Source organism: Telmatherina bonti, assembly GCF_933228915.1.
Source record: "Telmatherina bonti genome assembly, chromosome: 3".
Taxonomy (NCBI): domain Eukaryota; kingdom Metazoa; phylum Chordata; class Actinopteri; order Atheriniformes; family Telmatherinidae; genus Telmatherina; species Telmatherina bonti.
Genome location: NC_136621.1, coordinates 31,509,504 through 31,535,487, shown reverse-complemented (window position 1 = coordinate 31,535,487; position 25,984 = coordinate 31,509,504). Strand labels below are relative to the sequence as shown.

The 25,984-nt window shown below is 36.4% G+C and overlaps 1 protein-coding gene across 1 annotated transcript in view; it reads right to left on the bottom strand.

Moving 5' to 3' along the window:
• The window catches only part of tacr3a (tachykinin receptor 3a), a gene marked incomplete at both ends in the record, with an annotated part of 35,039 nt that extends 20,533 nt beyond the window's left edge, over nucleotides 1–14,506 (bottom strand). The window contains 3 exons of the mRNA XM_079263808.1: nucleotides 8,882–9,032; nucleotides 9,933–10,121; nucleotides 14,139–14,506. Coding sequence (XP_079119934.1) covers nucleotides 8,882–9,032; nucleotides 9,933–10,121; nucleotides 14,139–14,506 — 708 coding nt within the window. The remainder of the gene's footprint in view (nucleotides 1–8,881; nucleotides 9,033–9,932; nucleotides 10,122–14,138) is intronic.
• Nucleotides 14,507–25,984: the final 11,478 nt, after the last annotated feature.

Below are 25,984 nucleotides of genomic sequence, written 5' to 3'. Positions count from 1 at the left end.
ATAAACTGCATACTGAGTTAGACTGTTGTTTAATAAGAGTCCCTGCATTTGCTCCAGCAGATTGATGTTCCTTCATTACTATACCTAATGACTACCCATTAGTTGGTTTAAACCAGAACGAATCCTGTGATCAACTTTAAACACTTGGATGACACGATGAGGCCAAACTGGCATATTATAGCTCAGAAAATACTCAGCATCTTAGTGGTTAAAACAAGAGAAAAATCATGTAAAAGAATGAAAACTGGATAAAATGGGGGGGGGGGGGGGGGGGGGGGGGGGGGGGGAATCAAAACTAAATAAAGAAAAATATCAGTTTTGCTTGTGTGGAGTTTGTTTACTTACATTTTAACTTTCTTATACTATTTATTAAGTATCTTACTCAGGTTTTCCTGAGCCCCTGCAGTGAAATAAACTGCTTGGTTTTAACGTAGTGCAGCCTCAGGACCAGGAAACAACAGCGATCCAGCACTCATTGTCACTTTTATACCTTTTACACAGAAACTGCTCTGGATTGTCTGAATTTTTAAAATATTAAGTGTCATGTCTTGTCATTTTTACATGTTTTCTAAGTTCCAAATTCTGGTTTTCTTTTGTAGTTTTTCTCTGTTTAGTTACCTCGTCTTGTTTCCTGTGTAGCCTTTGTTCCTGTTAGTTAGATCCACCTGGTCTCATAAGTTTATTCATTACACCTGTGTCTTGTTTGGTTTCTGTCTGTATTTAAAGCCCTTCGGTTTCAGGTCTGCTTGCTGGTCCATTGCATGTGTTTAGCTCTGTTTAGCTTCCTGTGTCTGGTTTCCCTGAGTTAAGTTACCTTCTTATATCAAAACACCTTAATTCTGCATTTCTGGCTTCTGTCTGCTGCACTTGGGTCCTCACCTCCACCACAACCTCGACAATTAAGCACTGTTAGATAATAAAACTCTTAGGTGGCTGGTGCGCCTAGTCTAACATATTAATATCTGGGAAAACATCAACAAGATCATGAAAGAGGGTAGTCATTCCGGTCAAAACTGGATATTAAATGATAAATCAGAGGTGATGGAGGAAAATGAACAAAGAACAGCTATTTTTAATGCATCCTTTGTATATCTTGTACGGTAAGGATTATAAAAGCCCCATTACGCAGGAGGTTGGTGACAAAGTCAGACACACTTTAGGTTAACATTTTTCCTCTCACAAAAAAAAAAAAAAATCTTTTACAGATGAGCCATTCAATTCATTATAAACTCACACTCGACTTACATGAAGTACTTAAACTGCAAGAAAGTGGATGATCGATGGGTCTTGGAGCAGATTTCTCGCATAGATTGCCTTAAAGTGCTGTCTTATGATGAGCCATTAGTGCTGCTGCTCAAACTGACATTTCAAATGCATGGCCCTGAGCATGAGCTTTAAATAGAGCACCTGTGGGGTCATGATAGTGGCAAAGCGGATTAAGTCAGAACAAAGGACTAGTGACTTTCTTTCTAGAACATGATGGGAAATATGATGAAATTGCTCTTTCCTTTCACCTATGAGACCTGTGATGTAAATGAGTCAACGTGATGAAGCATAGGGGAATAAAATCTTGAGAATGTACTAAGAAATTCTAACACTTCATTTTAGCTTCAATTTAATTATTTTATTCCTATTTAAATCTAAGGACATTTGATACAGCCTCATTGTCACAAAAAAAACCCAAACATTATTCCATGAATCCCATTCATCAGTCTGAGTGTTATAGCTGTTTTCAAGATGCAATTATAACACAAATCATTTAAAGTTGTGGTCACTGATATGTGAGGACCTGATCTGCACTAAAAGTTGTCCAGACAAGCTAAATGGCAACTTGGATAACAATGAAATTAAAAGATAACAATGAACTTATAATAGAGAAAAGTAAACTAAAGTATTGATGTTTGTCTGTTTGTTTCTGTCGGCCTGTCTGGCTTAGCCTCCAAAATTAGTAAACTATTATTTTAAAAAAAGTATAGATTAAAGATCTGCACTTTACCTTCCACTACAGGGCTGATCATTTTGCATTTTGAGTAAAACAAAACAGCAACAACAAAAATCTGTCATTAAATCTCTTATGCATTAAATCACTTATGTTATAATTTAGAGGATTAAAATGTTCCATCAACATTTCCTTTTATAATTAAAACTAACTTCCTTACAAACTACCCCCCCCCCCCCCCCAAAAAAAAAAAAACCACACACACACACACTTTCATTGCATGAACATGTATGTCAAGCATTATTTTCATATGTAACACACCAGGAAATAACAAGTTACCAGAAAAGAAAAGAGCATTATAAGCAAGAGAACCAAACGACATAAAATCACTAAAAGATTAGTTTCAGGACTCTGATTGCCATGTGTTTTAGTGCATCTGTTTGCTCAGCTGTACCGATTGAAAAGGTTAAAAGCATCTTGGCCCACTTACAAGCTTGTATGAAACTATAGAGGCCAAAAATACAGCTAATTAAGAAGCCATTTGGGCACTTAAAATATCAGCGATACAATTTTATAAAAGACAAGTACGCAGAGCTGGTGGAGAGGAGCCAAAACCACCACTGACAAGCCTGGTTGCCTACTTCTGTTAAATGTCGAGGTGATTAGTGGACTTTGTGGTGGTTGAAGCAATGACTGAGATATGAATGTCTTAAAAATAAAGCGCTGGGAATCACAAGTGCAGTACAGCAGTTAGCCACAACTCACCCAGTGGTGATGGGCTCAGGCCCAGCTCCGGTGTGACCCTTCAGAAGGTGAAAAGGAAGGATATTTTCAAGATGAAGGGAGGATGATTGTACAACCTTAGCATCAGTCATTAGTCAAAGCAACACGATTATATGAACTAAGCGTTTTGTCTTCCAGCAACAAAATATTCATTTCAATTCTTCTGAGCCATAAAATCTTTATAAAATATCCAGGTTTTCACCTCACAAAGGGGTTTATTCAGTAACTTCAGCGCGCCAAAATGAGTTGTTTTTCTCTGATTTATGGACAGGTGAAACACTTCATACTAGGCCTTGTTTGACTCTATCACAAGCTGCAGCAGAAACCCCTCAGCGTCTTCACACTGATAGAACTGTGGACATTTTTCGCGTGAGGTACATCAGTAGCAGGTCATAAATAATCGCAGACGCGAGGGACAGGGTGTAATGGCAAAATGGCAGTGTGTACTTTCCTTGACTTCAGACAGCTGAGCTGTCACACACAGACTCATGGTTTATAAACAACATTTAGAAAACTTGTTACACAGAGGTTGTTCTCAGGTTAAATGTTGAGCTGTAACTCAGCAGCGGGTATGTTTGGGGGGGGGGGGGTGTTTGGATTTAACCATCAAGATCTGATTCGTAGGTGTAAAAATGCAGTATTTATAAGTCAAGTCTTTTATTACACAGACTTAGAGCTATGACATTATTGTCCATATATGGATGTTTCCTTTGAACCTATAAGTCACTGAACTAGCAAAGTATGGCAACATAAAAGCAAGCTGAGGGGAAATTAAAAACATCATTTCAATCATTTTCAAATATGCTAAAAAAAACCATGTAAATAATACAGACTGCATATTTAAGTTTATTATTATCTGTTAGTTTAATAAGGTACAAATGATTTTGAACACCAACATCTTCTCTCAGGATATTTTCAGATACCATATATATATATATATATATATATATATATATATATATATATATATATATATATATATATATATATATGTATATATACCAATATAGTGAAATACCAAGGTAATAACTTTAAATAGCTTAATATAGTTTTGATGCAATTGCAACTGCCTTGTATTATTTTCTGATATGCACACGTCTTCAGCAAGTTACATCACTGTTATATCACTCTGTAACAGGCGTCACCATAGCAACACATTAATTAACTGGTTCAGATCAGCTGGCTTTTGACAGGTGAATGAGAAAAACATGTAGCTTGACAACTGTTGTTTAGCATGAAAAGTACATCAAGGCCAAAAAAAATAGTTCCTATATTTCAGCATATTTGATAAGTTTTGTTAAAGTAATTTGTTATAAAATGTTTACTGCATGAGACCATGTTAAACATTTTATACACCGTGCTTTGTGGTGTTTTAGACTCTTTGTTGTGTATTAAATTCCATGACTGTTTGTTGTTTATTCCTTGCATATATGACCAGTCAGTTTTCTGGTAGCATCCTAAAGTTACCAGTCAGAACAGGGATCCCCACCGCTGGTCCTCAAGGACCGGTGTCCTGCAGGTTTTCCAAGTGTTTCTGCTGGAACACACCTGACTCGGACTAAGACAAGCTCTGCACATGTCTGCTAAATACACATTGATTGAATCAGGTGTGTTGCAGCAGGGACACTTGGAAAACCTGCAGGACACCGGTCCTCTAGGATACAGGACTGGTGATCCCTGAGTTCTATCTACACTAATAATACATATTTCCTTTAACTGTGTCACTGACATGTCTTCATTAAAAAGAAAAAGTCAAACAGTAAAAAATTCTCAACTTTATATTTTCCAGCAAGGAACAAAGTAAGTTCCTAATCAGTCAAGAGTTTTTTCATCATCCTTCATCATTTCATTTATGAAGTTTTCACTTGTCATTGAGCAGCACATTGTTCAGATAGCAGTACATGAACAACACAGTGCACACTACAGGAAGAACACAGCCAGGGGATGATGCTTGAAATAGTGTTATTAATATAATATATTGATTTGCTTCATTCATCATGGGATGGCAGGTCCAGCTTTTTTCAATGACTTGCACCACTTTTGTAAAGACAACTCTTATGGTTCCCAAGTGGGTTTTTGTTTAGTATAATCCACAACTTCTGCTTCAACTTAATTTAGCAGTTACAAAGCATTCGAGTTTCAGCTTTTTCTTTTCCTCAGTGACACAGCCACTACGATTGTTTAACATTTTAATCAAACATTTACATGAACAGCTGAAGACAAAAACACAGATGGCTTATTAAAAAGAAACATTTTCATGAAGACATTGTTGTAGTTTAAGCAAATTAAGTAAATAAAGTACAATTACTTTGACTTTTATGAATGTTCAGTGAAGTTTTATGTTTAATATATGTGCATCTACATGTATATGTATATGCATATAAATCATTGTTTGTATGAAAAAAAAACATGGAAACAGTTTCAATTGTTACATTAAGTCCATTTAGTGTTTTTAATGCAATGTAGTGAAATCAATAAATATATAAATGTTGAACAGAATCTGCTACAGACTGCTCCCAACAAGACTTGAAGCAAATTACTACTAAATATCTTTACAAATGTTTCTCTGATGCTCTGAAAAGTGTAATCAGTGTCCATTATGTAGCGAGTGACCTGACACAAGCATGGGTGTCAGTAACCAACACAGCAGTGACTGACTGAATTCTGATGTGTTTGTATGAGTTCCCCGAGTGTGCTTTATATTAATAATTTGCCTTAATGAAAAAAAAGTACTTTCAAACTGGAACAGCTAATGAGCCATTGTTTACTTCTACAGGCAATTAAACCTAACTTCATGTTAAGAGATATTTCAAATGGGCTTTAAAAAAACAAACTGCTCAAAATTCTTTTGAACACAATCTGAAACTTGTCTTTTGAGCCTTAATAGATACCAGGAAGCAGCAGATTACATGATAAGTTTGACATATAACATGGGAATAAATGTAAAATATTCCCCCACAACAATGTAAATGTAATTAATAAATTTAGTTAAAGTGCCAAATAAAACTTCTTATAAAAAAAAAAACTAGTTTTCTTTGCACTTTGTTATGTGTGAAGTCTGACAGGGTTAAAAAAATGTCAATTTTTTCTCACAGTGATTGAACTCATTTGAGCTCCTTTGTGAGTCTATTTAAATTCACGAAGACTTTGGTCGTTTTATGTGCTTACATGGTTCTTCCATGAGTAATACAGTATAAATATATAAGCTTCAAAGCCAGCTTGTTTTGTAACGCTTGACAGTGCTGCCTGGGGGTGCTCTATCGTCTCCCTCGCTGTACTGTAACCTATTCTCTTCAGACCCTGTGAGCACTAAACTCTCAACCTGTGTGACATTCACCTGCACAGAAAGAACACTGTCTGCTATAAACTGGTGATGTGGAAAGGACAGAAGCTTTAGGTTGAGTGCACTTCATTGATGAATTATAGTCAAATATTATCATTTACACGTTAAATGTAAAACTGTCCTTGAATCAGTGCTAAGAACCATTTACACTGAGATATATATTGATGAGAGAAAATGGATGCAAAGCACATGCTCATTTACACAAACAGCACACACAGTGTTTGACACACAATTATTCCTTTTCACTTATTGATCTGCACAGCCACTCAGAAAGAAATCCCAGGAGATCCATTCTCTGTGAGAACTAATGACAGCTATGGTGAGGCCAGCAAGTATGTAAGGCATAAAGAGATATTTCAACCCCACATTTATCTGCATCAGGTCTGTGAGCCTGCAGTGCTGGTAGAATGATGAAATTAAAACTTGTAGAGAAGTGAGCTCACTGCTGATATTTCACCTAAAATCTGTTGAACTTTTTGTTTTTTTAATTATCAGTATGTTCATACTGGCATTTCTTTTAGATTTATGTTTATCAATGTTTATCAAGATAATTAAAAAAAATAAGTCAATGGACACAGACTTTGATGTTATGCAGCTGTGATAGATCTCTCATTATAAAAGACTGAAGAGCTGTTTAGAACTGATAAAATGCTAATTAAATAGAAATGCAAACTGCTTTCATCTGTTTAATTTCAACTTTTTAATCTTTTCTTTTTTTAAATTGTCCATAGTTTTATCATTTTTATCATATTTACCATTTATGTCTATCACCTTAAGGCAGTTCAAGGAATTATTTTTGTATTTTATGCATAATCTTTATTCAAAGTGTGTTAAAAAGTTAAAAACAAATGAACCGAATCGATATTTGGTCTGAGTGCCCGGCATTTAAAGCAGCAGTTGCAGGACTCCATCTTCTCTCTGAGGAGAAATGTTTAAAACTCTGCTGTGTGTTTTGGCTGATTGTCACCCTGCAGAGTGGCACCGATGATCTGTCTCCTCAGTGGTGCTGCATGATAAATGAACATACACATCCACAGAATTTTGCAGAGTCAGACAGAGATGGCAAGGGAGTTATTTTGGGTTTACTCACTCATTTATCAAGGTAGAGAGATCTAATTTTCATGATGCACATCCAGAGAATACTTAAACTGCGAGCGAATTAATCGAAGGCTCCTAGAACTCATTTTCCACCACCTGGGAAGTTGTGCAATGCTTTTGTTAATGTAGTTGTTAACTGCAGATGGGAGTTAACAGGAAATTAAGCCTAAACCAAATCAGATTGGAAATATTTCAACCCCAAACTTAATGTCAAGCAATTTAATTCTCCATCAATATCAATTTTAACAACTAACAAATAATAAAATCCTATTTATTGTGGTTTAAATGGGAGCATTTAAATCAAATACAAAAGATGAGATATTGCTTAAGAAGAACCAGGGATATCATGTTAAAACTGAGTCAGTGTTGTTCAAAAGAGGAAAGAAAAAACAAACATGGTACAGTGAGGTACTATAATGAAATGTATAATAAAATCCAGTGGAAATATGCTTTTGATTTTTAAATCTTTGTTATATCATGACAGAGTGTCACAATGCGCTTGGTTTGAACACCCCCGTGTTGTTTTTCTCAGTTTCACTCATGTTTTGTGGTAGCATTCAACAGTTCCATTGTGAAGACATGTCTGTAATCAGATGCCGACTCCTGAGGATAAAGGCCGTAATGCCAGATGTGTCTATCAAAGTGCAGAGAAACCCATAAACCCTGAAGACACTGCTGTTCTTCAGCACACGTGCCTGTCCATTTGCATTGACAAAAAGTGACAGTCACAAAGGTTGTGTTGTGTTTTGTTCATTGTTCTACCCTGAAATGTTGATGGAGTAACTCCGGCTACACTCACTCTCACTGACAGGATTATTCTTAGTGACTGTGTTGTGACAAAACTCATGCTCTCCCATCTAAGTGCAACATTTATCTGCACTGCGTATTTAAATGTTGATTTCAGAGTACTTTACTGCTTTGGGCTTTTTTTTCTCCCTTTTCTATCACTACTACCTGCAGGACATGGAGGTAATGTCCCTGTTTGTCTATAACTAATATCTAACTGTTAAAACACAAAATGTTCCTGATCTAGTGAGGAAAATGAGTCCTCCTGCAGTTAGTTTATAATAGTTCAGGTTATTTAAAACTAAATAAAAAGCTTACACTTGTCTACTTTAAATATATAAATACAAATAATTTAATAGAACCAAACAATAAAAACATTGATTAGAATTAAATAGCTGAAAACAATTTATTTACTATATCGATTTTATCGCCAGCAAGGACTCTGTGCTTTGACCAGCGTGATTATCAGTACGACGGACTTAACAGATCTTCATGACACATGGAGAACTGAAAGGGGACCAAAGAACAATTCATTTGATTTGATGGCACCATGGGATTCCTTTCCATTTGGATATCAGTGCTTTTAGCCAGGGTAACTGCATTTACAGAGAAAGAAGCTTAAATCCCGAAGGTATTTGGTCAACAACAGAGAGTTGCATAATTGTTCTGCCTCCCTGCTTAAATGCCTTGCAGCTGAAACCACAGGACTCTCCCATTCCGTGGTTTTTTCACAAACCAATATGTGTCAAATGGCATTTTATTCCAAATAATCCCAATTATATTCCACTTTGGGTAATTATCTCACTCTTTTTTAATAAACCTAGAGCAAAAGGCATGTAGATGACAGAAAATTGCATTCATGTTGGAAATTGCACAACTCTTGGTCAAACCCTACATGCATTTCTTAACCGACTGCCCTGTACCATGTTTACCTTGCGTTTAGCCTGGAGCTGTCCGTGATAGTTGTCAGAAGAGTCTCCAGGAATCTCACCACCCCACAGTGTCACCCCCACAATGGTGTAAGTGATGCCCATCACCACTAAAGGCAGCACATACACCAGAGCTGTAACTATGATATGATACCTGGAACAGAACAGATGGCAAATGGTCAAACTCAGGCTAATCTTTATGCATACTTCATGGTATGTGATGAGTGTAAAGTTATAACTCTGACCAAACATTTTAAACATGGCTGATATCACAATATTTATAAAAGAATTTATGAATTCACTCATATCAAGCTTTTCTTTTGTTGCACTGGGTTTCTTTTTTTTTTTTTTTTGTAAACATAACCAAGGCTGAGACAACCTGTCTTATGGAAAGATTAAACAGAAAACTTTAAATTCAAAGTATGATGTTTCAGTGATCGGGATGAGTTGAACTCTGTTGTACGGCTTGTTGTCTATTACATATCGAGAAGAAAATAGTTTGTCACCATTAAATGAAGTGTGAATTTCAAGATAATTTCAAGCCCACAAGCAAGAAAGTGCAACAACATTGCCCGTACGGATTAAATCCAGTTTTCCATTACAAGATTACTTTTTCTATTGCATTGACTGGGCGATAACGTCCAAAGATTTCTGCTTCTTCTGATAACTCTCACTTTTCATTGCTCATAAATAGTTTGTTGTAGAACTCCAATAATTTACAGCAGAGCTGGAAAAACTTTTGAAGAGTGAATGGGATTTAATATTAAGTTCATGTAACATTAAGTAAATATTACTTTATTGCAGATACTTTTTATAATTCTTGTCTAAATAATGTTAAAATGAAGGTACAACAAGCATTCGGTTCATTTGGTTTAGTCTTGAGGACTGGAAGCAACCATGCTGGGCTTGCTTTACAAGATGTAACTGTTGCTAAATGTGTCAGACTGCATGTAATTAACATGTATGAAGAGTTAATAAACATGGGCTACCATCAACAACTGCATAGGAAGAATTAACCAAGCAAATTTAGTGCAGAGATATAAATGCTTCCTACATGAAGGGGTCATCCGCCATGCGTGGCCAGGCTACATAGCAGATGGTCCTGTGGGGCAGAGCTCGGGTGGTGGAAAAGTAGCAGAGAGGGAACGCCAGAACCACCGCCAGGCTCCAGATACATACAATGACCTCCGTGGTGGCCTTTGCTGACAGACGAGGCTTCAGAGGGTGGATGATGGCCATGTATCTACAGGAGAGAAATTGGCAGATTTAAAGATACTTTTGTGTCCAAAGTGCTCACTGAATATTTAATACTGACTGATCAATTGATCTAAATCTGTCTGAAAGTCTGGAAAGTCCTACAGAAAGAGATTCAGCCAGGAGATGAATGTTAGTGGGTGTTTAAAGCTGTTGGCTTTGATCAAACTAAAGTTTAAAGACTAAATTAAATTTGTAAGCAGAACAAAAGCATCATTTGATGCTGGCAAAATGATCATTTTTGAGGTTTCTACACTTCACCACAGAATTTCTCAAAAATTCTCAGACCTGAAAATCCCCTACGTTGGTGGATGATTCAGATGACTGAACTGATAATTCTGTGATATTTTCTGCATGTAAAATTACACTTAATTTTCTGCAAGGCAAACTCCGGTTACATCGCGGAGTTGTGTTTTTCCCAGAAATTGATGAATGATTCATTTTACCAGCAATGTGATGAGATTTTTGTCGGAAGCACAAAGCGAATCGCTGAAAACTGGAGGAAGATTATTTGACGCAAACCTGCTATAATTAAATCTTACTGAAATTGTCCTGTCATATCAGTAAGGGAAACTGTCTGAGGAATAACAGAGGAATAACAACAGAAATACTTTATCCAGTCACTTCTAGTTGCCTGGAACTTAATGCATCCCAATGTCCATTTAAAGCAGCAGTTATTTAGCATCCAAAAGGCTTGTGTTGTGGTAATAACAGTAATAGACTTGAAGCTGCAGAAAAGTAGCCACTCTGTAGTCCCAGTAACATCTGCATGCACACACATACACACATTTGGTATCCAAATCCATTGAAAACATTTATTGCTTTGTTTGTTTTTCATTAATCAGAACAAGGAACACTTTCAGATACCATGTTGTACTGAGACAGGCAGAGATTGCTTTGGATTAGACTTACACTGCCAGCAGCCAAACATTATGTGAAGAGATAAATCAGGTATTTGCTCTGATGTCATTGGGGCAGAGGGTGATGTCCAGTGGGTCAGTCTCATCCACAACACCACAAACACCCCGTATTAACTGGTTGATTCATGAATTGTCACTACTGAAAAGATTTCATTCATCTAGTTGATGCCTTACTTGGATATCCAAATAAAATGGTGCCGTTTTATTGACCACTTTTTAAAAATGGTGAAAAGTGGCAATGTGTAGAATAACTGGTTTGGTGTTTGCATCCATGAAGAGGCCTACAGGTGTAGGCTACTCGGTGCAGACGGTCCAGGTTTGAGTCCCAGCCTGGGGCCATTTACTGCATGTCATTCCCAATTCTCTCTCTCTCTGACCCTCTTTCCTGTCAAGCCACGGTCAAATAAAGGCCACTAGAGCTCAAAAATCAATAAATAACCAAATAAAACAAAAGACAAAAACATTTATGCAGAGTTTGAACTCTATTATATTGCAGACAGACTGAGTAGATGTGGAAGTAATTCAGGATTATTGTTATCCTCCTTAGGAGTAGCTTGTAACAACACACTGCTTCAAGAACTAGGCTTTTAAAGGTCTGTCAAGTAAAATAAATAAATAAATGATCCCACAATACCTTTGATACAGCTAAAAGCCTTTCATTCATGTTCATGAATCAACCATAGGACTAACCCTAACAATGAACAACAACCCTTCATATGACAGTGGCTGTTTTCCAAACAGTGAAATTGCTTTGGAGAAATTGCATTTGTGAAATGTTTTAAACTCAGGCAAAGCCAAAACAAAACATAAACAAAGAACATTAGTTCTGTAAAATGAGAAATTAAAAGAACAACTTGGTGGTAGGATGCTAAATCTGAGAAATGGGGCTTGATGTTATTAATGAAACCATGAATTTGGATTTATTTTACTGAATTTTTTAAAGAAAATCTGTCTGAACATCAGTCTGAACTGAAACTCATAAGTAGGTCAAACAGCAACACCATGAGACTAAGCACGCAAGTATTTCACCAAAGAATGGTTAAAGAAGAATAAAGGTAATGTTTTGGAATGACCGAGTCAGTCCTAATCTTAAGCCTAGAGAAACATCGTGTAAGGAACTGAAGCAAGCATTTGATGTGAAATGAAGCTCTTCTGTGAGCTACGGATGATTTGCATGACTGATTAGCATTTGTCTGAAACTGAAAGAAGATTACAACAGATAGTGAGAACAAACATCAACATCATTTTTTAAAATAGACCATTTTGCTTGATTAATATGTTTATAAGCCAAGCATCTTAATCCTCTTCATCTACTTTTAGGACTTGTGGCTTAATTAATTTTGCAGAATTTAACAAGGAATTCTTGAATAAGAAAATTTCATGAACCCCTGCACTGTATTTTTTTCTGAGGGGTTGCTAATTCATTTAATGTTGTTACAATGTTGATCTATCAAGAGTGACAACATAACATTACTTTTTCAGATGCTGATTGTCTCAGACCAAAATTGTGGGGGGTTTTTTATGACACAAAAGAAATGGTGTGATATTCCCTCTACCACAGGAACCATGGTACTTCTCCTGCAGTGCCCACAGAAACAAACTTGGCAGCTGAAATTCAGCAGGAAGAGGAAATTCACAGATGATCACGAACTGTGGCCTTTGCCATTTCAAGACATCAGAGCGGAGACAGCACCATACTGGGGTTACAAAAAAGCATGACCGGGGGTTGCATCTGCATCATGTTGGTCATGCCAATGTTCTCATTCTCAGTAAAAACAAAACAAAAAAACAAAAACAAAAAAACAACCAAACTAAATGGACACTGCAGGAAAAAAATATAGCTGTTTTAGAGAAGCCTAAATGAGCACACCCTGAGGGAATGTATTGTTCCATTTGTGTGAGAAGAAGAACTGGAGGAAGAAAACACTCTTCCTAGTATCAAAACACAGTGTGACATGCTTATTCTAGCTGCAGACATGCACTAAGTTTCCTTCAGTACATCATTTGATTTCCCTTATGTTCAACCTGCAGCTTCCTGCCTCACCAGTTTAATCCCATGCCACTATGATATGATGGTCCACTGATCAAAGCTGATGGAGTAGTTTGCATCTCCAAATAACTGGAAACCAGAAGACAAATTGATGAAGGAACCAAAACAGAAAAAAAAGAATGTGTGAAGTGAAAGAGCAAATAGGATGAGTGCATGTGACAGAAAACCAGAGAGTTAGAGCGTGAAAACGCACAAAGGAAGAAGCAATCCTTTCCAAGGTGTTGGCGCGCACACACACACTCATTCACTGCAGCGTGGACTCTGCAAAACAACAGCTTTTTAGTCTATTGGCAGTGGGACACGGAAAGAAAGCTTTGGAATGGACTTAAGAGGTGACAGATGGCACCTTCTTTCCAGAACAGTGATGCATATCAGAAATTACAAATGACTTTTGTTGAAACTGAAATGTATGCAAACTTAAAAGTGACAAATAAATAGTATGATTAAATCATGAAACCAAGAGTCAAATGCAAAGTAAGTAACTTGGTTCAAATTGATGAGGTTTCCAAAAAGGAGTGCCAAAATGGAGTGCAGTTTCTCTTCAAGCCAAAAGCAACACAAATAATCAGAAGAATGATTCAGCCCAATGCAACCATGCGGATTGAATCATTTTTTTACTTGAAAGTGAATGAGCTTATTTTATTGAGCCTAAAATGCAATTTTCCACCACTGCAGAGGCCCTTTATAAACACATTCAATTACAGAGAACACAATGTTCAAAAGAAACAGCGTAGATGGAAGAGTGTGAGCTGCAAAGACACCTTATCATGGGGAGAATCTTTAAATATTCATGGTATGTGAACGTGTTCAGTATATTTCATGGTTTCTTTGGAGAAGTTCTTTTATTTTAAATGGAGTATATCCATTTCAAAGGTGTGGCAAAAACGGTGTGTGTGTTTCTACCTATGTACTGGACACCAATTCACTTCTTCTGCGTAAAATCCTGTGATTTCCTAATCAATTCATGTGGAGATGAGATGATAACCTACATGGCGGATTTGATTATTATTAGTCTTATTTATTTTTTTCAACCCACCTATCCACAGCTATTGCAGTCATTGAGTAGATGCTTGCAAACACAGAAGTGACCGGGAAGAAGTTGTGGAATTTGCAGTAGGCTTCCCCGAAGTACCAGTCCCCGTGAGCAGCATAGATGAAGTTTATCAAAGTGTTGAATGCGGCCATTGAGGCGTCCGAAAAAGCCAAGTTAAGTAAAAAGTAGTTGGTGACAGTCCGCATACGCTTGTGAGCAAGAATGATCCATATTACAATGAGGTTTCCAAACACCGCCACCGCCAGCACGGAGCTGTAGGCGACCGACCAGAGAGCGATGCGCCACGGCGGCTGCACGAACTGATTAGTGTAGTTGGACGTTACGTTGGATCCGTTTTGTGGAGCTCCCATCCTCATCTCTTATTCCCAAAAATGTGGTGAGGGTTTCTGTTGCTTATCCGATTAGATTTACCTAAAAAACAAAGCTGTAGAAACAGGAGGAGATCTGAGTCCAGGCGCCATTACGCGCAAGTTAAACAGTGAAAAAATTAAAGAAAAAAAAAAACCCACAGAACCTCAAGTCCTAAACAAAATCTATCGTCCTCTTCCTCCACGAGTTCTGTCTGCAGCCGCCTCAGACTTTTAAGTGTAAATTCAACTAAATGCAGTGAAACAGCCCACCAAATGTGACTCAGTGCCTGTTGAATGTGGGTGTGAATGCACAGCCTCATCCAGTCGCGGCAGCAGCAGCAAACACGGTGACGCACAAGTGGTACCAACAGTGAGAGAGATTGATTGATACTTGTGGCTGCCGTTTTAAACTTCATGAATAACAAATGATCCGTGCTGTCTCTCTGCGCGGTATGTAATCAGTCAATGCATATTGTGCACTCTTATCTTCTCTAACCTGTCTGATGATCTTGTGTCAGGATTTCCACAAAGTGGATATTGAAGGATTGCAATAAATCACACCTTTCTCAACCATTTGCTGCAACTGACATCATACAATTTAGAGCCACACCATTTTGTTGACTTCTTCACTGCTATCAGATTGTAAGTGACTTATCATTTTAAAGTAGATCCGTCTTAAGGATCAGATTTACGGTCCTAAATTAGTCTCTCTGTGCAGCAGAGAGAGAATGGTGATATGCAGAGCTGCATTAACTTGGTGGTGGAATGGATGTGACTCTCCTTTTCTGTCAGGCCAGCACTCACAGCTTACAGGCTGAAGTCCCCTCCAGACACCCAACTGTTCACATTAGATAAACCACCTTCATTTGCTTATATAACCTTTAGTGCTATAACCTCATGGGTTCCAGACATTTTTTCCCAGGCTGATCAAATCCAATCAGACCAGTAAAGCTTTTCAACATACAGCAATGTTTCTCAGTGGAAGTTGCCCTGAGTCTTTTTATATTCTTTTGACTTCATTCAGAGATCTCAAATCACTGCCAAGCCCAAACTACCAATTTAAACTCAGTACTTTGTGAGCTGTCTTTGATGAAAAGGCATTGGTGCATGCTAAATCTGCAGAATGCTACATAAAGGCACGCATAAGATAATTTCTTTTCCCATATTGCACAAGAGTGCACTGCAAGCAATGCAATTTATTTCAGTGATAACTTGCGGTGCCTCTTCAGATACAGTCGCATGGAAGGACACTCTTTGAATTGTAAGCTTTTACTAATCAAGGCATAAAAGCAAATCACATTGAAATTTTCAGGCTTTTAAATACGGCTTCAGATGAGCGACAAAACAATGTAAAAGACATTTTTTAATTTATTTAACAAAAACCATGCTAAATGCAGAAAGAGTGTAAAAAAGCTTGCACACTGTGATTGATTAGCTGATAGAGCCACATTTATCAGTGATATATTGAAACTATTTCTGTTTTACATTATCAGCCTTATGCATGGTTGTCAAGTAACTGTAGGCCCAGTCTCCTCAGTCATGTTTCATTAATTGATTAAAAATTTCAAGTGTTCATTTATGCACAGATCTCTTAACATCCTATTTTGATCTGCTTGAGGTCTGGACGAAGTGTGCATCATTTACTGATGTACTTTGCTTCACTGTCCTGTTGCATAAATCTGTTTCAGCCTAGATTTACCTGTCTGATAGATGAACCCACAAATGACATGTAGAGAGGAGTTTATGGTCATCCATTGGTCTGTGGTTGAAAAACAAGCCAAAATCATCACCCTCTCACTGCTGCGCTTGACAGTTCGTGGTGCTTGTGCTAATAGGCTTTGTTTGATTTCTACCAAATGTAAGACTTTTATAAACTCTCGTGCTGTGTAATTAGATTTTTCTTTCTTTTTTTTTTTAGAAACAGGTTTTGTTTTGTTTTGTTGACAGTCTTTCTTAACCAGCCATATTTGTTCAGCCTCTTTTCTGAGCATACTTTCATTAAATTGAACATTTGATGTGTTAACTGAGTCCTGTAGAGTCTGCCATTTGATGCTTGGAATTTAATACAAATCTTCAAGCAGTCAATGTGACTTTTGGTTTAACTTGACAAGACTACCTCTTTTGAGAAGACTGACAGCCCCTTTGCATGTTGTTCTTCTTGTGAATAAATGTTTTTCACTATACGGATGGACTTCAAACTGTAAATTGCCTTCCCAGATCTATGAACAACAGCTGCTTTTATACGATTATTGCAGATGTCTTTCCTCTTCAGCACTGAGTAAACACACAACTGAATTCTGCATTATCAGCAAAAATGCTTAAACTTTTGTTTATAGAGGTGCTCACATTGTTAATAATCAGTTAATCAATTGTATGTAATTATCAGTATCTTCAGCCAGCTGCCACCTATAGCCTTTATATCTTCTGTTATGTGAAGCTCATTGAAGTGCTTCACATCTAAAATACATTACATGCATAAACTTGAATCAACATGTCTTTTTATTCTTTAGAAGCAGAAACACTTTATCAGGTTTTATACATTCTGCATTTTGGCTTAGCTTTGTTAAATAAATAATGAAACTTTGCAATGTGCTTGTGTGTATTTAAGAGGGTATTTACCGAAGTTCAAGGGCTGTAAGACCAGATGTCTTCACGACTTGATACATGAGATCTTGGAATAAAAATGAAAGATGTATGTTCCTTCTCAGTCTGTATGTGCCAATGTACATAGTCATGTGGTTTATAAGAGGTTTACATATACAAATGTATGAAAAATTGCAAATTGAAACCAAAAATAACCAGGATTTTATCATATTAATAGCTTTAAACTTTATCATGTTTATCACATTGTTTACATTATACATATTCTCTTAAAGTGAGTAAATACTAATGTTTGATGGAATTAAAATGTTTGGACAGAAACCAAACCAAGATTACCTCTCATGAAAAAATAATCTGTGATTTGTGACAAGATGTTAAAATAATTCATTATTCATAATTAATCCAAGATGTTTTATGTGTTAGACTCAGTATATTCAAACCAGCTGACTTTTGTTTTTGTTCTGCTTTGCAAAACTGTTAATTAATGCTGATTAAAATTCATGTTGGGCACTTACATTTTTGATGTTTTATCCCCGATGACTTGCAAATGTTGCCAAAACTTTAATGATAAAGCAGTGTATGCCATAAGATATAGAGCACACATACAAAGTATCTGAAAGATCTATTTATGCTATTTATTCAATTTTTAAATCTACATCAATTATGTAAAGACACCATTAGCAATAAAATATCCATATGTCTCTTTAACCATTGGGAGTAAGGCAGGGGAAAGTATATTTTACAGTGAAATACAGAAACTACAGCATCGAATATATTGGAGTAATGATTTACTGATACATAGATCTCTTTGCTGTGGTTCTTACTTGAGGCTTTGAGCTGTATTTAAACCCTGTGGGACTCTGCTGTGCAATGCAGAAATTAGTAAGAAGCAGTGGAAGTCTTGAAATTGAATGTGTAATGAAAATGATTCTTCCAGTCACATGTGTTCAAGAAAACCACATGTCGCAAAGGAGAATAGAAGAGATTCAAAGAAATATTCTAGACTTACCTTTTCAGAACTTCGGCTTAGTTATAAAAGAACAAAAAGCCAGCTTTATTTCCAGACTTCTTTGTGGCTTAATATTAAACTCTGCAGTTCCACAATGTAAAACTATTTAACATGAGAAGTGATTTACTGTCAATCACTCTAAATGATACAGTAATACTTTTTACAATCTAATTAGGAACTTTTTATCTTGGAGTAATGTTGCAAAATGACTTTATAGATTTTTTTTCTAATAAATGTTGCAGAAGATTAAAGGATGACATATAGAGCGCAGGTTCTGTGATGGACTGGCGACCTGTCCAGGGTGTACCTTGTCTCTTGCCCAGTGATTGCTGGCATAGGAGCCAGCTTCCCGTGACACTGAACTGGAGAAAGCAGTTTAGAAAATGGATGGATGGATAGAGAGTCTATTATTTATTGCTAGGAAGTGGTCATTGCCTTTGACATGAAGAAAGATTTGAATAGAGCATGACATGCTACATATCATTAAGAGCAGGTACATTATGGTTACCAGATGTATTAACTTTGACCTACAAGCCTCAGATTCTTAAATCAGTACATTTATTCTGTAATAAAATTAAATTATTGATATTTTATTCCACGTACATGCAGCATGTCTGAGGCAGCATATGCTTCACATTACAGCAGTGAGTGGGCTCAATGACCAATAAAAAAAGAACAAAATCTGACACATACTTGTCATGAATGTGATGCTCATGAAAGTCAATGTTCCCTCCTAATGAGGTGAGGTGGGCTCATTGTGTGCCTGTTACTATCCTAGGTGTGTGTCTTTTATGTCAGGGATGAGACTGTTGTAAGGTAATCACTTCCTGGCTTGAATTCAATGCATTTCTTCTTGTACTTTGCCTTCTGTGAAAATAACAGGGCAGAAACAATGCAGCAGCTGCAGCATTGTTATCTGCTCTTTTTGCAGCTGCTTCTCTGATGTGTCACAAATCGGGTCAGTGCTTGAGGCTGTCTGCTTAGGTTAATTCAGAATGTGACCGGGGATGGAAATTTATTTGCTAATGAAAGAGCGCCGCTCCTCAGTTATTTCCTAATTAGCTCATACCTTAAGCATCAACTATGGGAAATTATGCTCTTTCGATGAGTACCATGAGTGAGCTACATTTTGGTGCTGATTATACTTGAAAATTTTATGTGCAGCTGAGCGTGACTATTGACCAACACCACGCTAATCAATCAAACTGTGGCAGATGGCTTATTTGTCCAGCTGAAACATTTTACCACAAATTCAGTCCATGTTGCTTCGCCTGAAATGATTCTTTGTTGTTTTACAGGTCCACCAAAAAGACTGTGTTGGGGAAACAAGTTTCTACTTTCCCCAAAACCCACACAAACATCAACTTACGGCGCTGAGAAATCTCTGAAAGTGGGTTAAGATTGGCTAATTTCAATTTATGTCCAACACATACATCCTCTCAATAAAACAACCAACCCCCAAAAAAAAAAAAATAAATAAATAAATAAATTAGAGAGCAAAGTAACTTCGTAACCAGAGAAGCAAAATGAGATGGAGATGATCATAATAAAAATAAAAATAAAAATAAAAATAAAAATAAAAATAAAAATAAAAATAAAAATAAAAATAAAAATAAAAATAAAAATAAAAATAAGAATAAAAATAAAAAATAAAAATAAAAATAAGAATAAATAAATAAAAAAAATTAACAACAACAACAATTAATATGAATTATTATTATTATTAATAATAATAATAACAAATAAAAATTAATAATAATAACAATCATAATCTTTATTATTATTATTATTATTATTATTATTATTATTATTATTATTATTATTAATAATAATAATAACAATAACAATAACAATAATAATAATAATGATAAGGCACTACTTATTAGGTCCACAAAAGTGGACATTATGTCTGTAGACATGATTAGAAGACTTAATTTTGACATCAAGTCTTGTAGTGAGACTGCTTCGGTTTGTTTGCTCTGCAACTTCATAGCTGATCTTTAGGATTCTGACTGTGTGTAGATCATGGACACACTAGTTTCTGAACCACCTTTATGTAGCCTCAAAACTCTATTTTATTCGTTGCAACCCGGCAAGCAAGTAGGGATTTTTAATAAACACCTCAGGGCACTTCATATTCCAATATATTCATGATTTGATACTATGCCTGAAGGCATACTTTCCTGAAAAGTATACTTCATTCATAAATTAGTTTTCAGTTTTACCAAATAAGCAGGATATTGTTTTAGAGAAAAGCATTACAGACTATGAACTTAAAGTTTATGAACCGTTTGCTGAAATGATTAATTGAGTCAGGGCTGTAATAGGACTAGTTTAAGTCTGAAATGTCATTAACAGACTTGTGCAGAACTTCACAACAAGCTGTTAAATGTTTTATTTGAACCAAGTATGTTGCAGCTATAAGGATCTTAAACTTGCAGGACACTGGTCCTTGACGACTGGAGCTGCTTATCCCTATGAGGTGAACAAAGAATGCAACTATCCCATCACTGAACACTGAATTCTTCTTTACTTGACATATCAAAGTACTACAGCCTAAAATCTGCAGCTTCTTGCAGCTTTCCTTATGGTATTACTGTTAATGACTTTCACCTCTTCAAGAAACAGTCCGATGTGAATTAAACAGCTTTACTCTATTATATTGCTTTTTTTATATATTAGATATATTAAAAAGATTAGAATGACTATTTTTCTGACTGAATTTATATATATGAAATCTGAATCTACCATATGAATATATCTTGTAGAGACTATCATTACTTATGTTGTATGTTGCTTGCTCAACTGCAATGAGCTCTATTTACATATCTGTACCCACCAGTCACCTCAGGAGTCAGATTTCTCATGCTACAAAACATTTGAATAATTTTTCAGCACTTTCAGGTGAAGCCATAACTTCTTATAAAAATCTCTGTTTTGAAAAACATTCTGTGGCTGGTGTCGTGACATTTTCTTGGTAGCAAATTGAGAATGTCACAATCCATATAATTACCTTGCTCATTATGATTTCACTCTCTCCCTTTAAAAACGTCTCAGTTTCATACATTCATTTTCTATTTTCCATCTCTACCTAACCCACTTTTTTTTTTTTTTTTTTTTAACCTGAAAATGTCCTTTTTCATCAGCCTTGATTACATTTTATGCCATTAATTTTCTCAAACAATGACATTAAAACCATATGGCATAACTCTGTAATAACTGTGTTGTGAATGTTAATCACAAAGACCTGTTGATTTTTATATCAGACAAAACTAACAATTTTAGAGAAGGCAAATGCTTCAGGTGGTAGAGTTCATCTAGTACGTTGGAGTCCAGAACAAGGGAAGTCACTATAGTTTTTAAATGAAAATTAATAATGTTTTTCCCCTGACAGTAAAAAAATAAAATAAACAAACTAGTAAAAACTGATTAATTATTATTATTATTATTATTATTATTATTATTATTATTATTATTATTAATAATAATAATAATAATAATAATAATAATAATAACGATGATGATGATGATGATGATGATGATGATGATAATAATAATAATATAATAATAATGTTAGACCTAATAATAACAATTAAAAAAAACATATCTAAAACAAAAAAACAGCAGCAGTAGAGATGTGAAGACTCTCCGCTCTACTAAATATGACTAAATAAACAAAAAAATAAACAAAAAAAGGTCACGTTGAGCATAAAGCTGCTGGAAGATGCAAGATGTGAGGATAATAACTGGATAACGTGCATGAGCAAGTGACTGGACAACAAACACTGGTTGTTAATCTGTGAACCTTGCCATGTTCTGTGTTGTGTTTCATTTACTTTGCTTGGCTTTTTCAGTGATCTTGCTGAAGCGCAGCTTCAGAATCATGGAGAGAATACGTATCCTCTGCTCAATAAGATTAAATTGAAGAGACATTTGATTCATGCATCTATGATACACCAGTTACCCCTGCCAGGTACCTTGGCTACTTGGTTACTATTTATTATTTGGGTAGAGAGCAAATTTAAGAAAAAAAAAAAACACATTAATGGTCCTTTTCAGAAGCTATTCACTCATTATGAAGATCATTTTTGGCATTTTAAGCCTGCAACACATTCCTGAGTGCTCATGATCCTTCTTGCCATTGTCAACAGAAGCATAAACCTGATGAGTTTAGATAACTGGGTGCAAAGCTCCAGTCAGTCGGCAAGGAAGCATTAATGTTTTGAATTTGGTTCAAGCAGTCATGGGTAACCAGTGGAGTTAAATGTGCAATGGGATTTCATGTGCTCTATTTGGTTAATTGAACAGATGTGTTGGGTATTCCTGGAAATTCTGCAGTTTTTCTGTGCAGACCTGGAAAAAAAATCAGTGGTAGAGTTCAGAGATATCATGAACTGACCCAAGAGCTTAGAATAATCCAAATTCCACTTGATTTCTCTTACAATGTAAATTTGTCTTTAAAATGTCCCACTTATATCTGGGAATTCCAGTTATTCAATTCAATTCAACTTTATTTGTATTGCGCCACTTCACAACAATGTTGTCACAGGGCACTTTACATACACAAATCAATATACACATCATTTTAATCCAATTCATACATATCCTATTATAGAAACCAACTGATTGCATCATCCAATCCCTCATCCTGAGCATGCTCACGGCGACAGTGGGAGGAAAAAAACTCCTCTTTAACAGGAAGAAAACCTCGGGCAGAACCCGGCTCAGGGAGAGCAGCCATCTGCCTCGACTGGTTGGGGTGGAGACGACAGGAAAGACAGATCAACATGTATAACTGCACTTAATCAGGAAGACCTGTGGAAAAAAGGAGAAATAAGTTAGAGACGGCAATATTGTCATATATTTATACAGTAATATATTAGAGAAATAGAGCGAGATACTTTGTCAGTGCATCAGGTGACGTCCCCATTGCTACATAAATAATGGTTGGCTAGACTACCCATAACTATAAGAGCAAAGAGCATAACCTGGATAGTTGGGTCCCGTACATGCAGGCTCCAACTCAGGAGGTGCTCATATCTCTCTCTTGCCAGCACGGAGCTACTAATGCATGCTTTTATTTCTAGTAGACTAGACTACTGTAAAGCCCTGCTCTCTGGTCTTCCCAAAAAGAATATTTCTAGTTTACAACTACAGCAGAACTCGGCGGCACGAGTTCTGACAAGGACCAGGGGGTGGGAACACATTACACCAGTTTTAAAGTCGCTGCATTGGCTCCCCGTGCATTTCAGGATTGATTTTAAGGTTCTTTTAGTGGTTTATAAATGTCTTAATGGTCTTGGGCCTTCTTATTTATCTGATCTGTTTTTAAGGTATGAACCCTCGCGGACCCTGAGGTCCTCAGGTACCGGCCTTTTAGTTCTTCCTAAAGTTCGTACCAAAACATATGGCGAGGCCACATTCCAGTATTACGGGCCTTGCCTATGGAACAGCCTGCCTGAGGGCCTCAGGGCTGCAGAGACTGTTGATGTTTTTAAAAAAACGCTCAAGACCTACCTTTTTAGTTTAGCTTATAACTAAGTTTTAATATTCTTATATTAACCCATATTTATTCTTCTTTTTAGTTAATTTTATTTATTTATATATTTTATATATTGATTTACATCTTATTAGTTAATTTGATTTATTTATATATTTATTTACATATTAGTATAGATTTTATTTATTTATTTATTTATTTTTATTTATTCTTTTTTTTTTTTTTAAATGGATTTTATTTTTGTTTTCACTCCAGCTCTCTCCTTATTGGGGTCCTCTTCACCAAGGGCTGCCCCTGCTCTGACTGCATGGGTGTTGCAGTGGGGGCTGTCCCTGTCTGGTGGGTTGGGATCCAGCGCTGCAGCCTTACGGTTGTGGCGTGGGTCCTGTCTGCCCGGACCCGGGTGGCCCCCATGGTGATGGCCTGGGTGGTCTTGGTTGGGGGTAGCCCTTTGTGTAGAGGCTCCCTGAGAATATCGTTTCCTTATCTGGTGCACATCTGGTGCAAATGCACCTGGCCATTCAACTTCTTTTAACTGTCACAGGGCAAATAGGGCATGGGTGAGGGTGGTTGTGGGTGGGTGAAAGGGGATGTGATGTGTGTTAGTGTTTTATCTATTTTTATCTATTTTGATGTAAATTGTTTTATAATGTAAAGCACTTTGTATTGTTTTTAAGCACGAAAAGTGCTATACAAATAAAGTTTGATTTGATTTGATTTGATCCTAACTATAAGAATCATGGAAAAGGAAGGTTTTCAGCTTGAGCTTAAAGGTGTGGAGGGAGTCTGCCTCCCGAACCCACGGTGGGAGCTGGTTCCATAAGAGAGGAGCCTCTCTCTCTTATGGACTGACCTTTTACTGGCATTATGTTTTTTTTGTTATTGTTTTTTTTTATTTTATTTATTTGTTTTTTGTGGGGCGATGGACGCAAAAAAGACAAAATGACATGTATTATTGCAACATACTGTTTTTCACGTCTCCATCAGATTTCCACAACACACAAGTAAACATTTTACAGTGTTAACAGGAAATATAAATGTGTTATGAGTGTGCTAGCAGCAATTCAAATAAGCCACATAAACACACTTGTTACAGCAAGTTGCAGTGAAGTGAAAACAACCCACCTGAGTCACATCTTTCAGTGACAAACCTGCAAAATCACCAAAACACATTTAGCATATTATGATTCAACATATCTTTCTTCCTATCTAGTGAGGGTGCCTCAAGTCCAACAAGACAGGCAATTTATGGACAAGGAGATGAATGTACAGCTAATAAGAAGCCATCCTGTCCTTTTTAATTAAATCATCACAAGCTAATGATCATGCCCTGCTCTCGGTATTACAGTGATGAATTGCACAGTTGAAGCTACACTGAAGAAGGTTGTCCAGACTCCCCATGATAAGGTACTGCGGCTGCAAGACTCTTTCTTTCAATTTGTTCTTTAATAGTGTAAAATGTAAGTAACCAGTTCTACTGAAGCCTCCCAGTCAGTCCACCAAATCATGTTTGTACATCAGTCTTATTAAATTGTCTTTTTTTTAAAACAATAGTAAATAAAATAATAATAACTGTTTTGGTTTTTGTTTTTTTCATTTTTTTTTAAAGGTGTCTTTATTTAATAGTAATATCAGGAATTAACCCTTTTCCAAAGCATATATCTGGACTTGCTGAAGTGGCAGGAATACTGCCTCCTATTTGTGTTTAGAAAGGTGTCCCATTTGGTACAAGCGGTATGAGGAGCGTGAAACTGAGTAATTCAAAATGTATTCTGAAAAACAAGAGAGAGTTTATTATTTCTGTGGCACACATCAGACCTCGCACACAAAAGTCTTTTTATTTAACTGTCCAGCTTGTGCAAACATTGGAAACAAAAAAGGGAGAACTTTTGTACCTTGGAAGTAAGAAGCACATTGAGAACAATGGAGGGTATCTTGCCCAAGAATGTTTTAACATGGAAAATGGAGAATCTGAGAATTAAACCTGCATCTCTGCAACTGGTGGAGGACCATTAAGCATCCGAGGCACAGTTACCTGTTCTGTAACCCTAATCGTCTGATGGGCAAAATATACAAAAAACATTTGTGCGGCATTATTTATTTTGTTTGATTCTAATTATTGGTGGTCTATTCTGGATAAAGATTTCACCTTCCTCTACCACTCCAGAGAAAGAAGGTTAGATAAGATGTTTATCTGCAATTTCTTGTCAGGAAGCAGCCAATAAATCTACACCAGATGAAAGACAGCAGACCATAGGAAACAGTAATGATGCTGCTGATATACATTGGACCTAAACAAACTTATTGTAAACAGAGTGGATTAAAAAAGCTCTTCACTGAAGAACTTTCCAGTAAATACAGTAGTTGA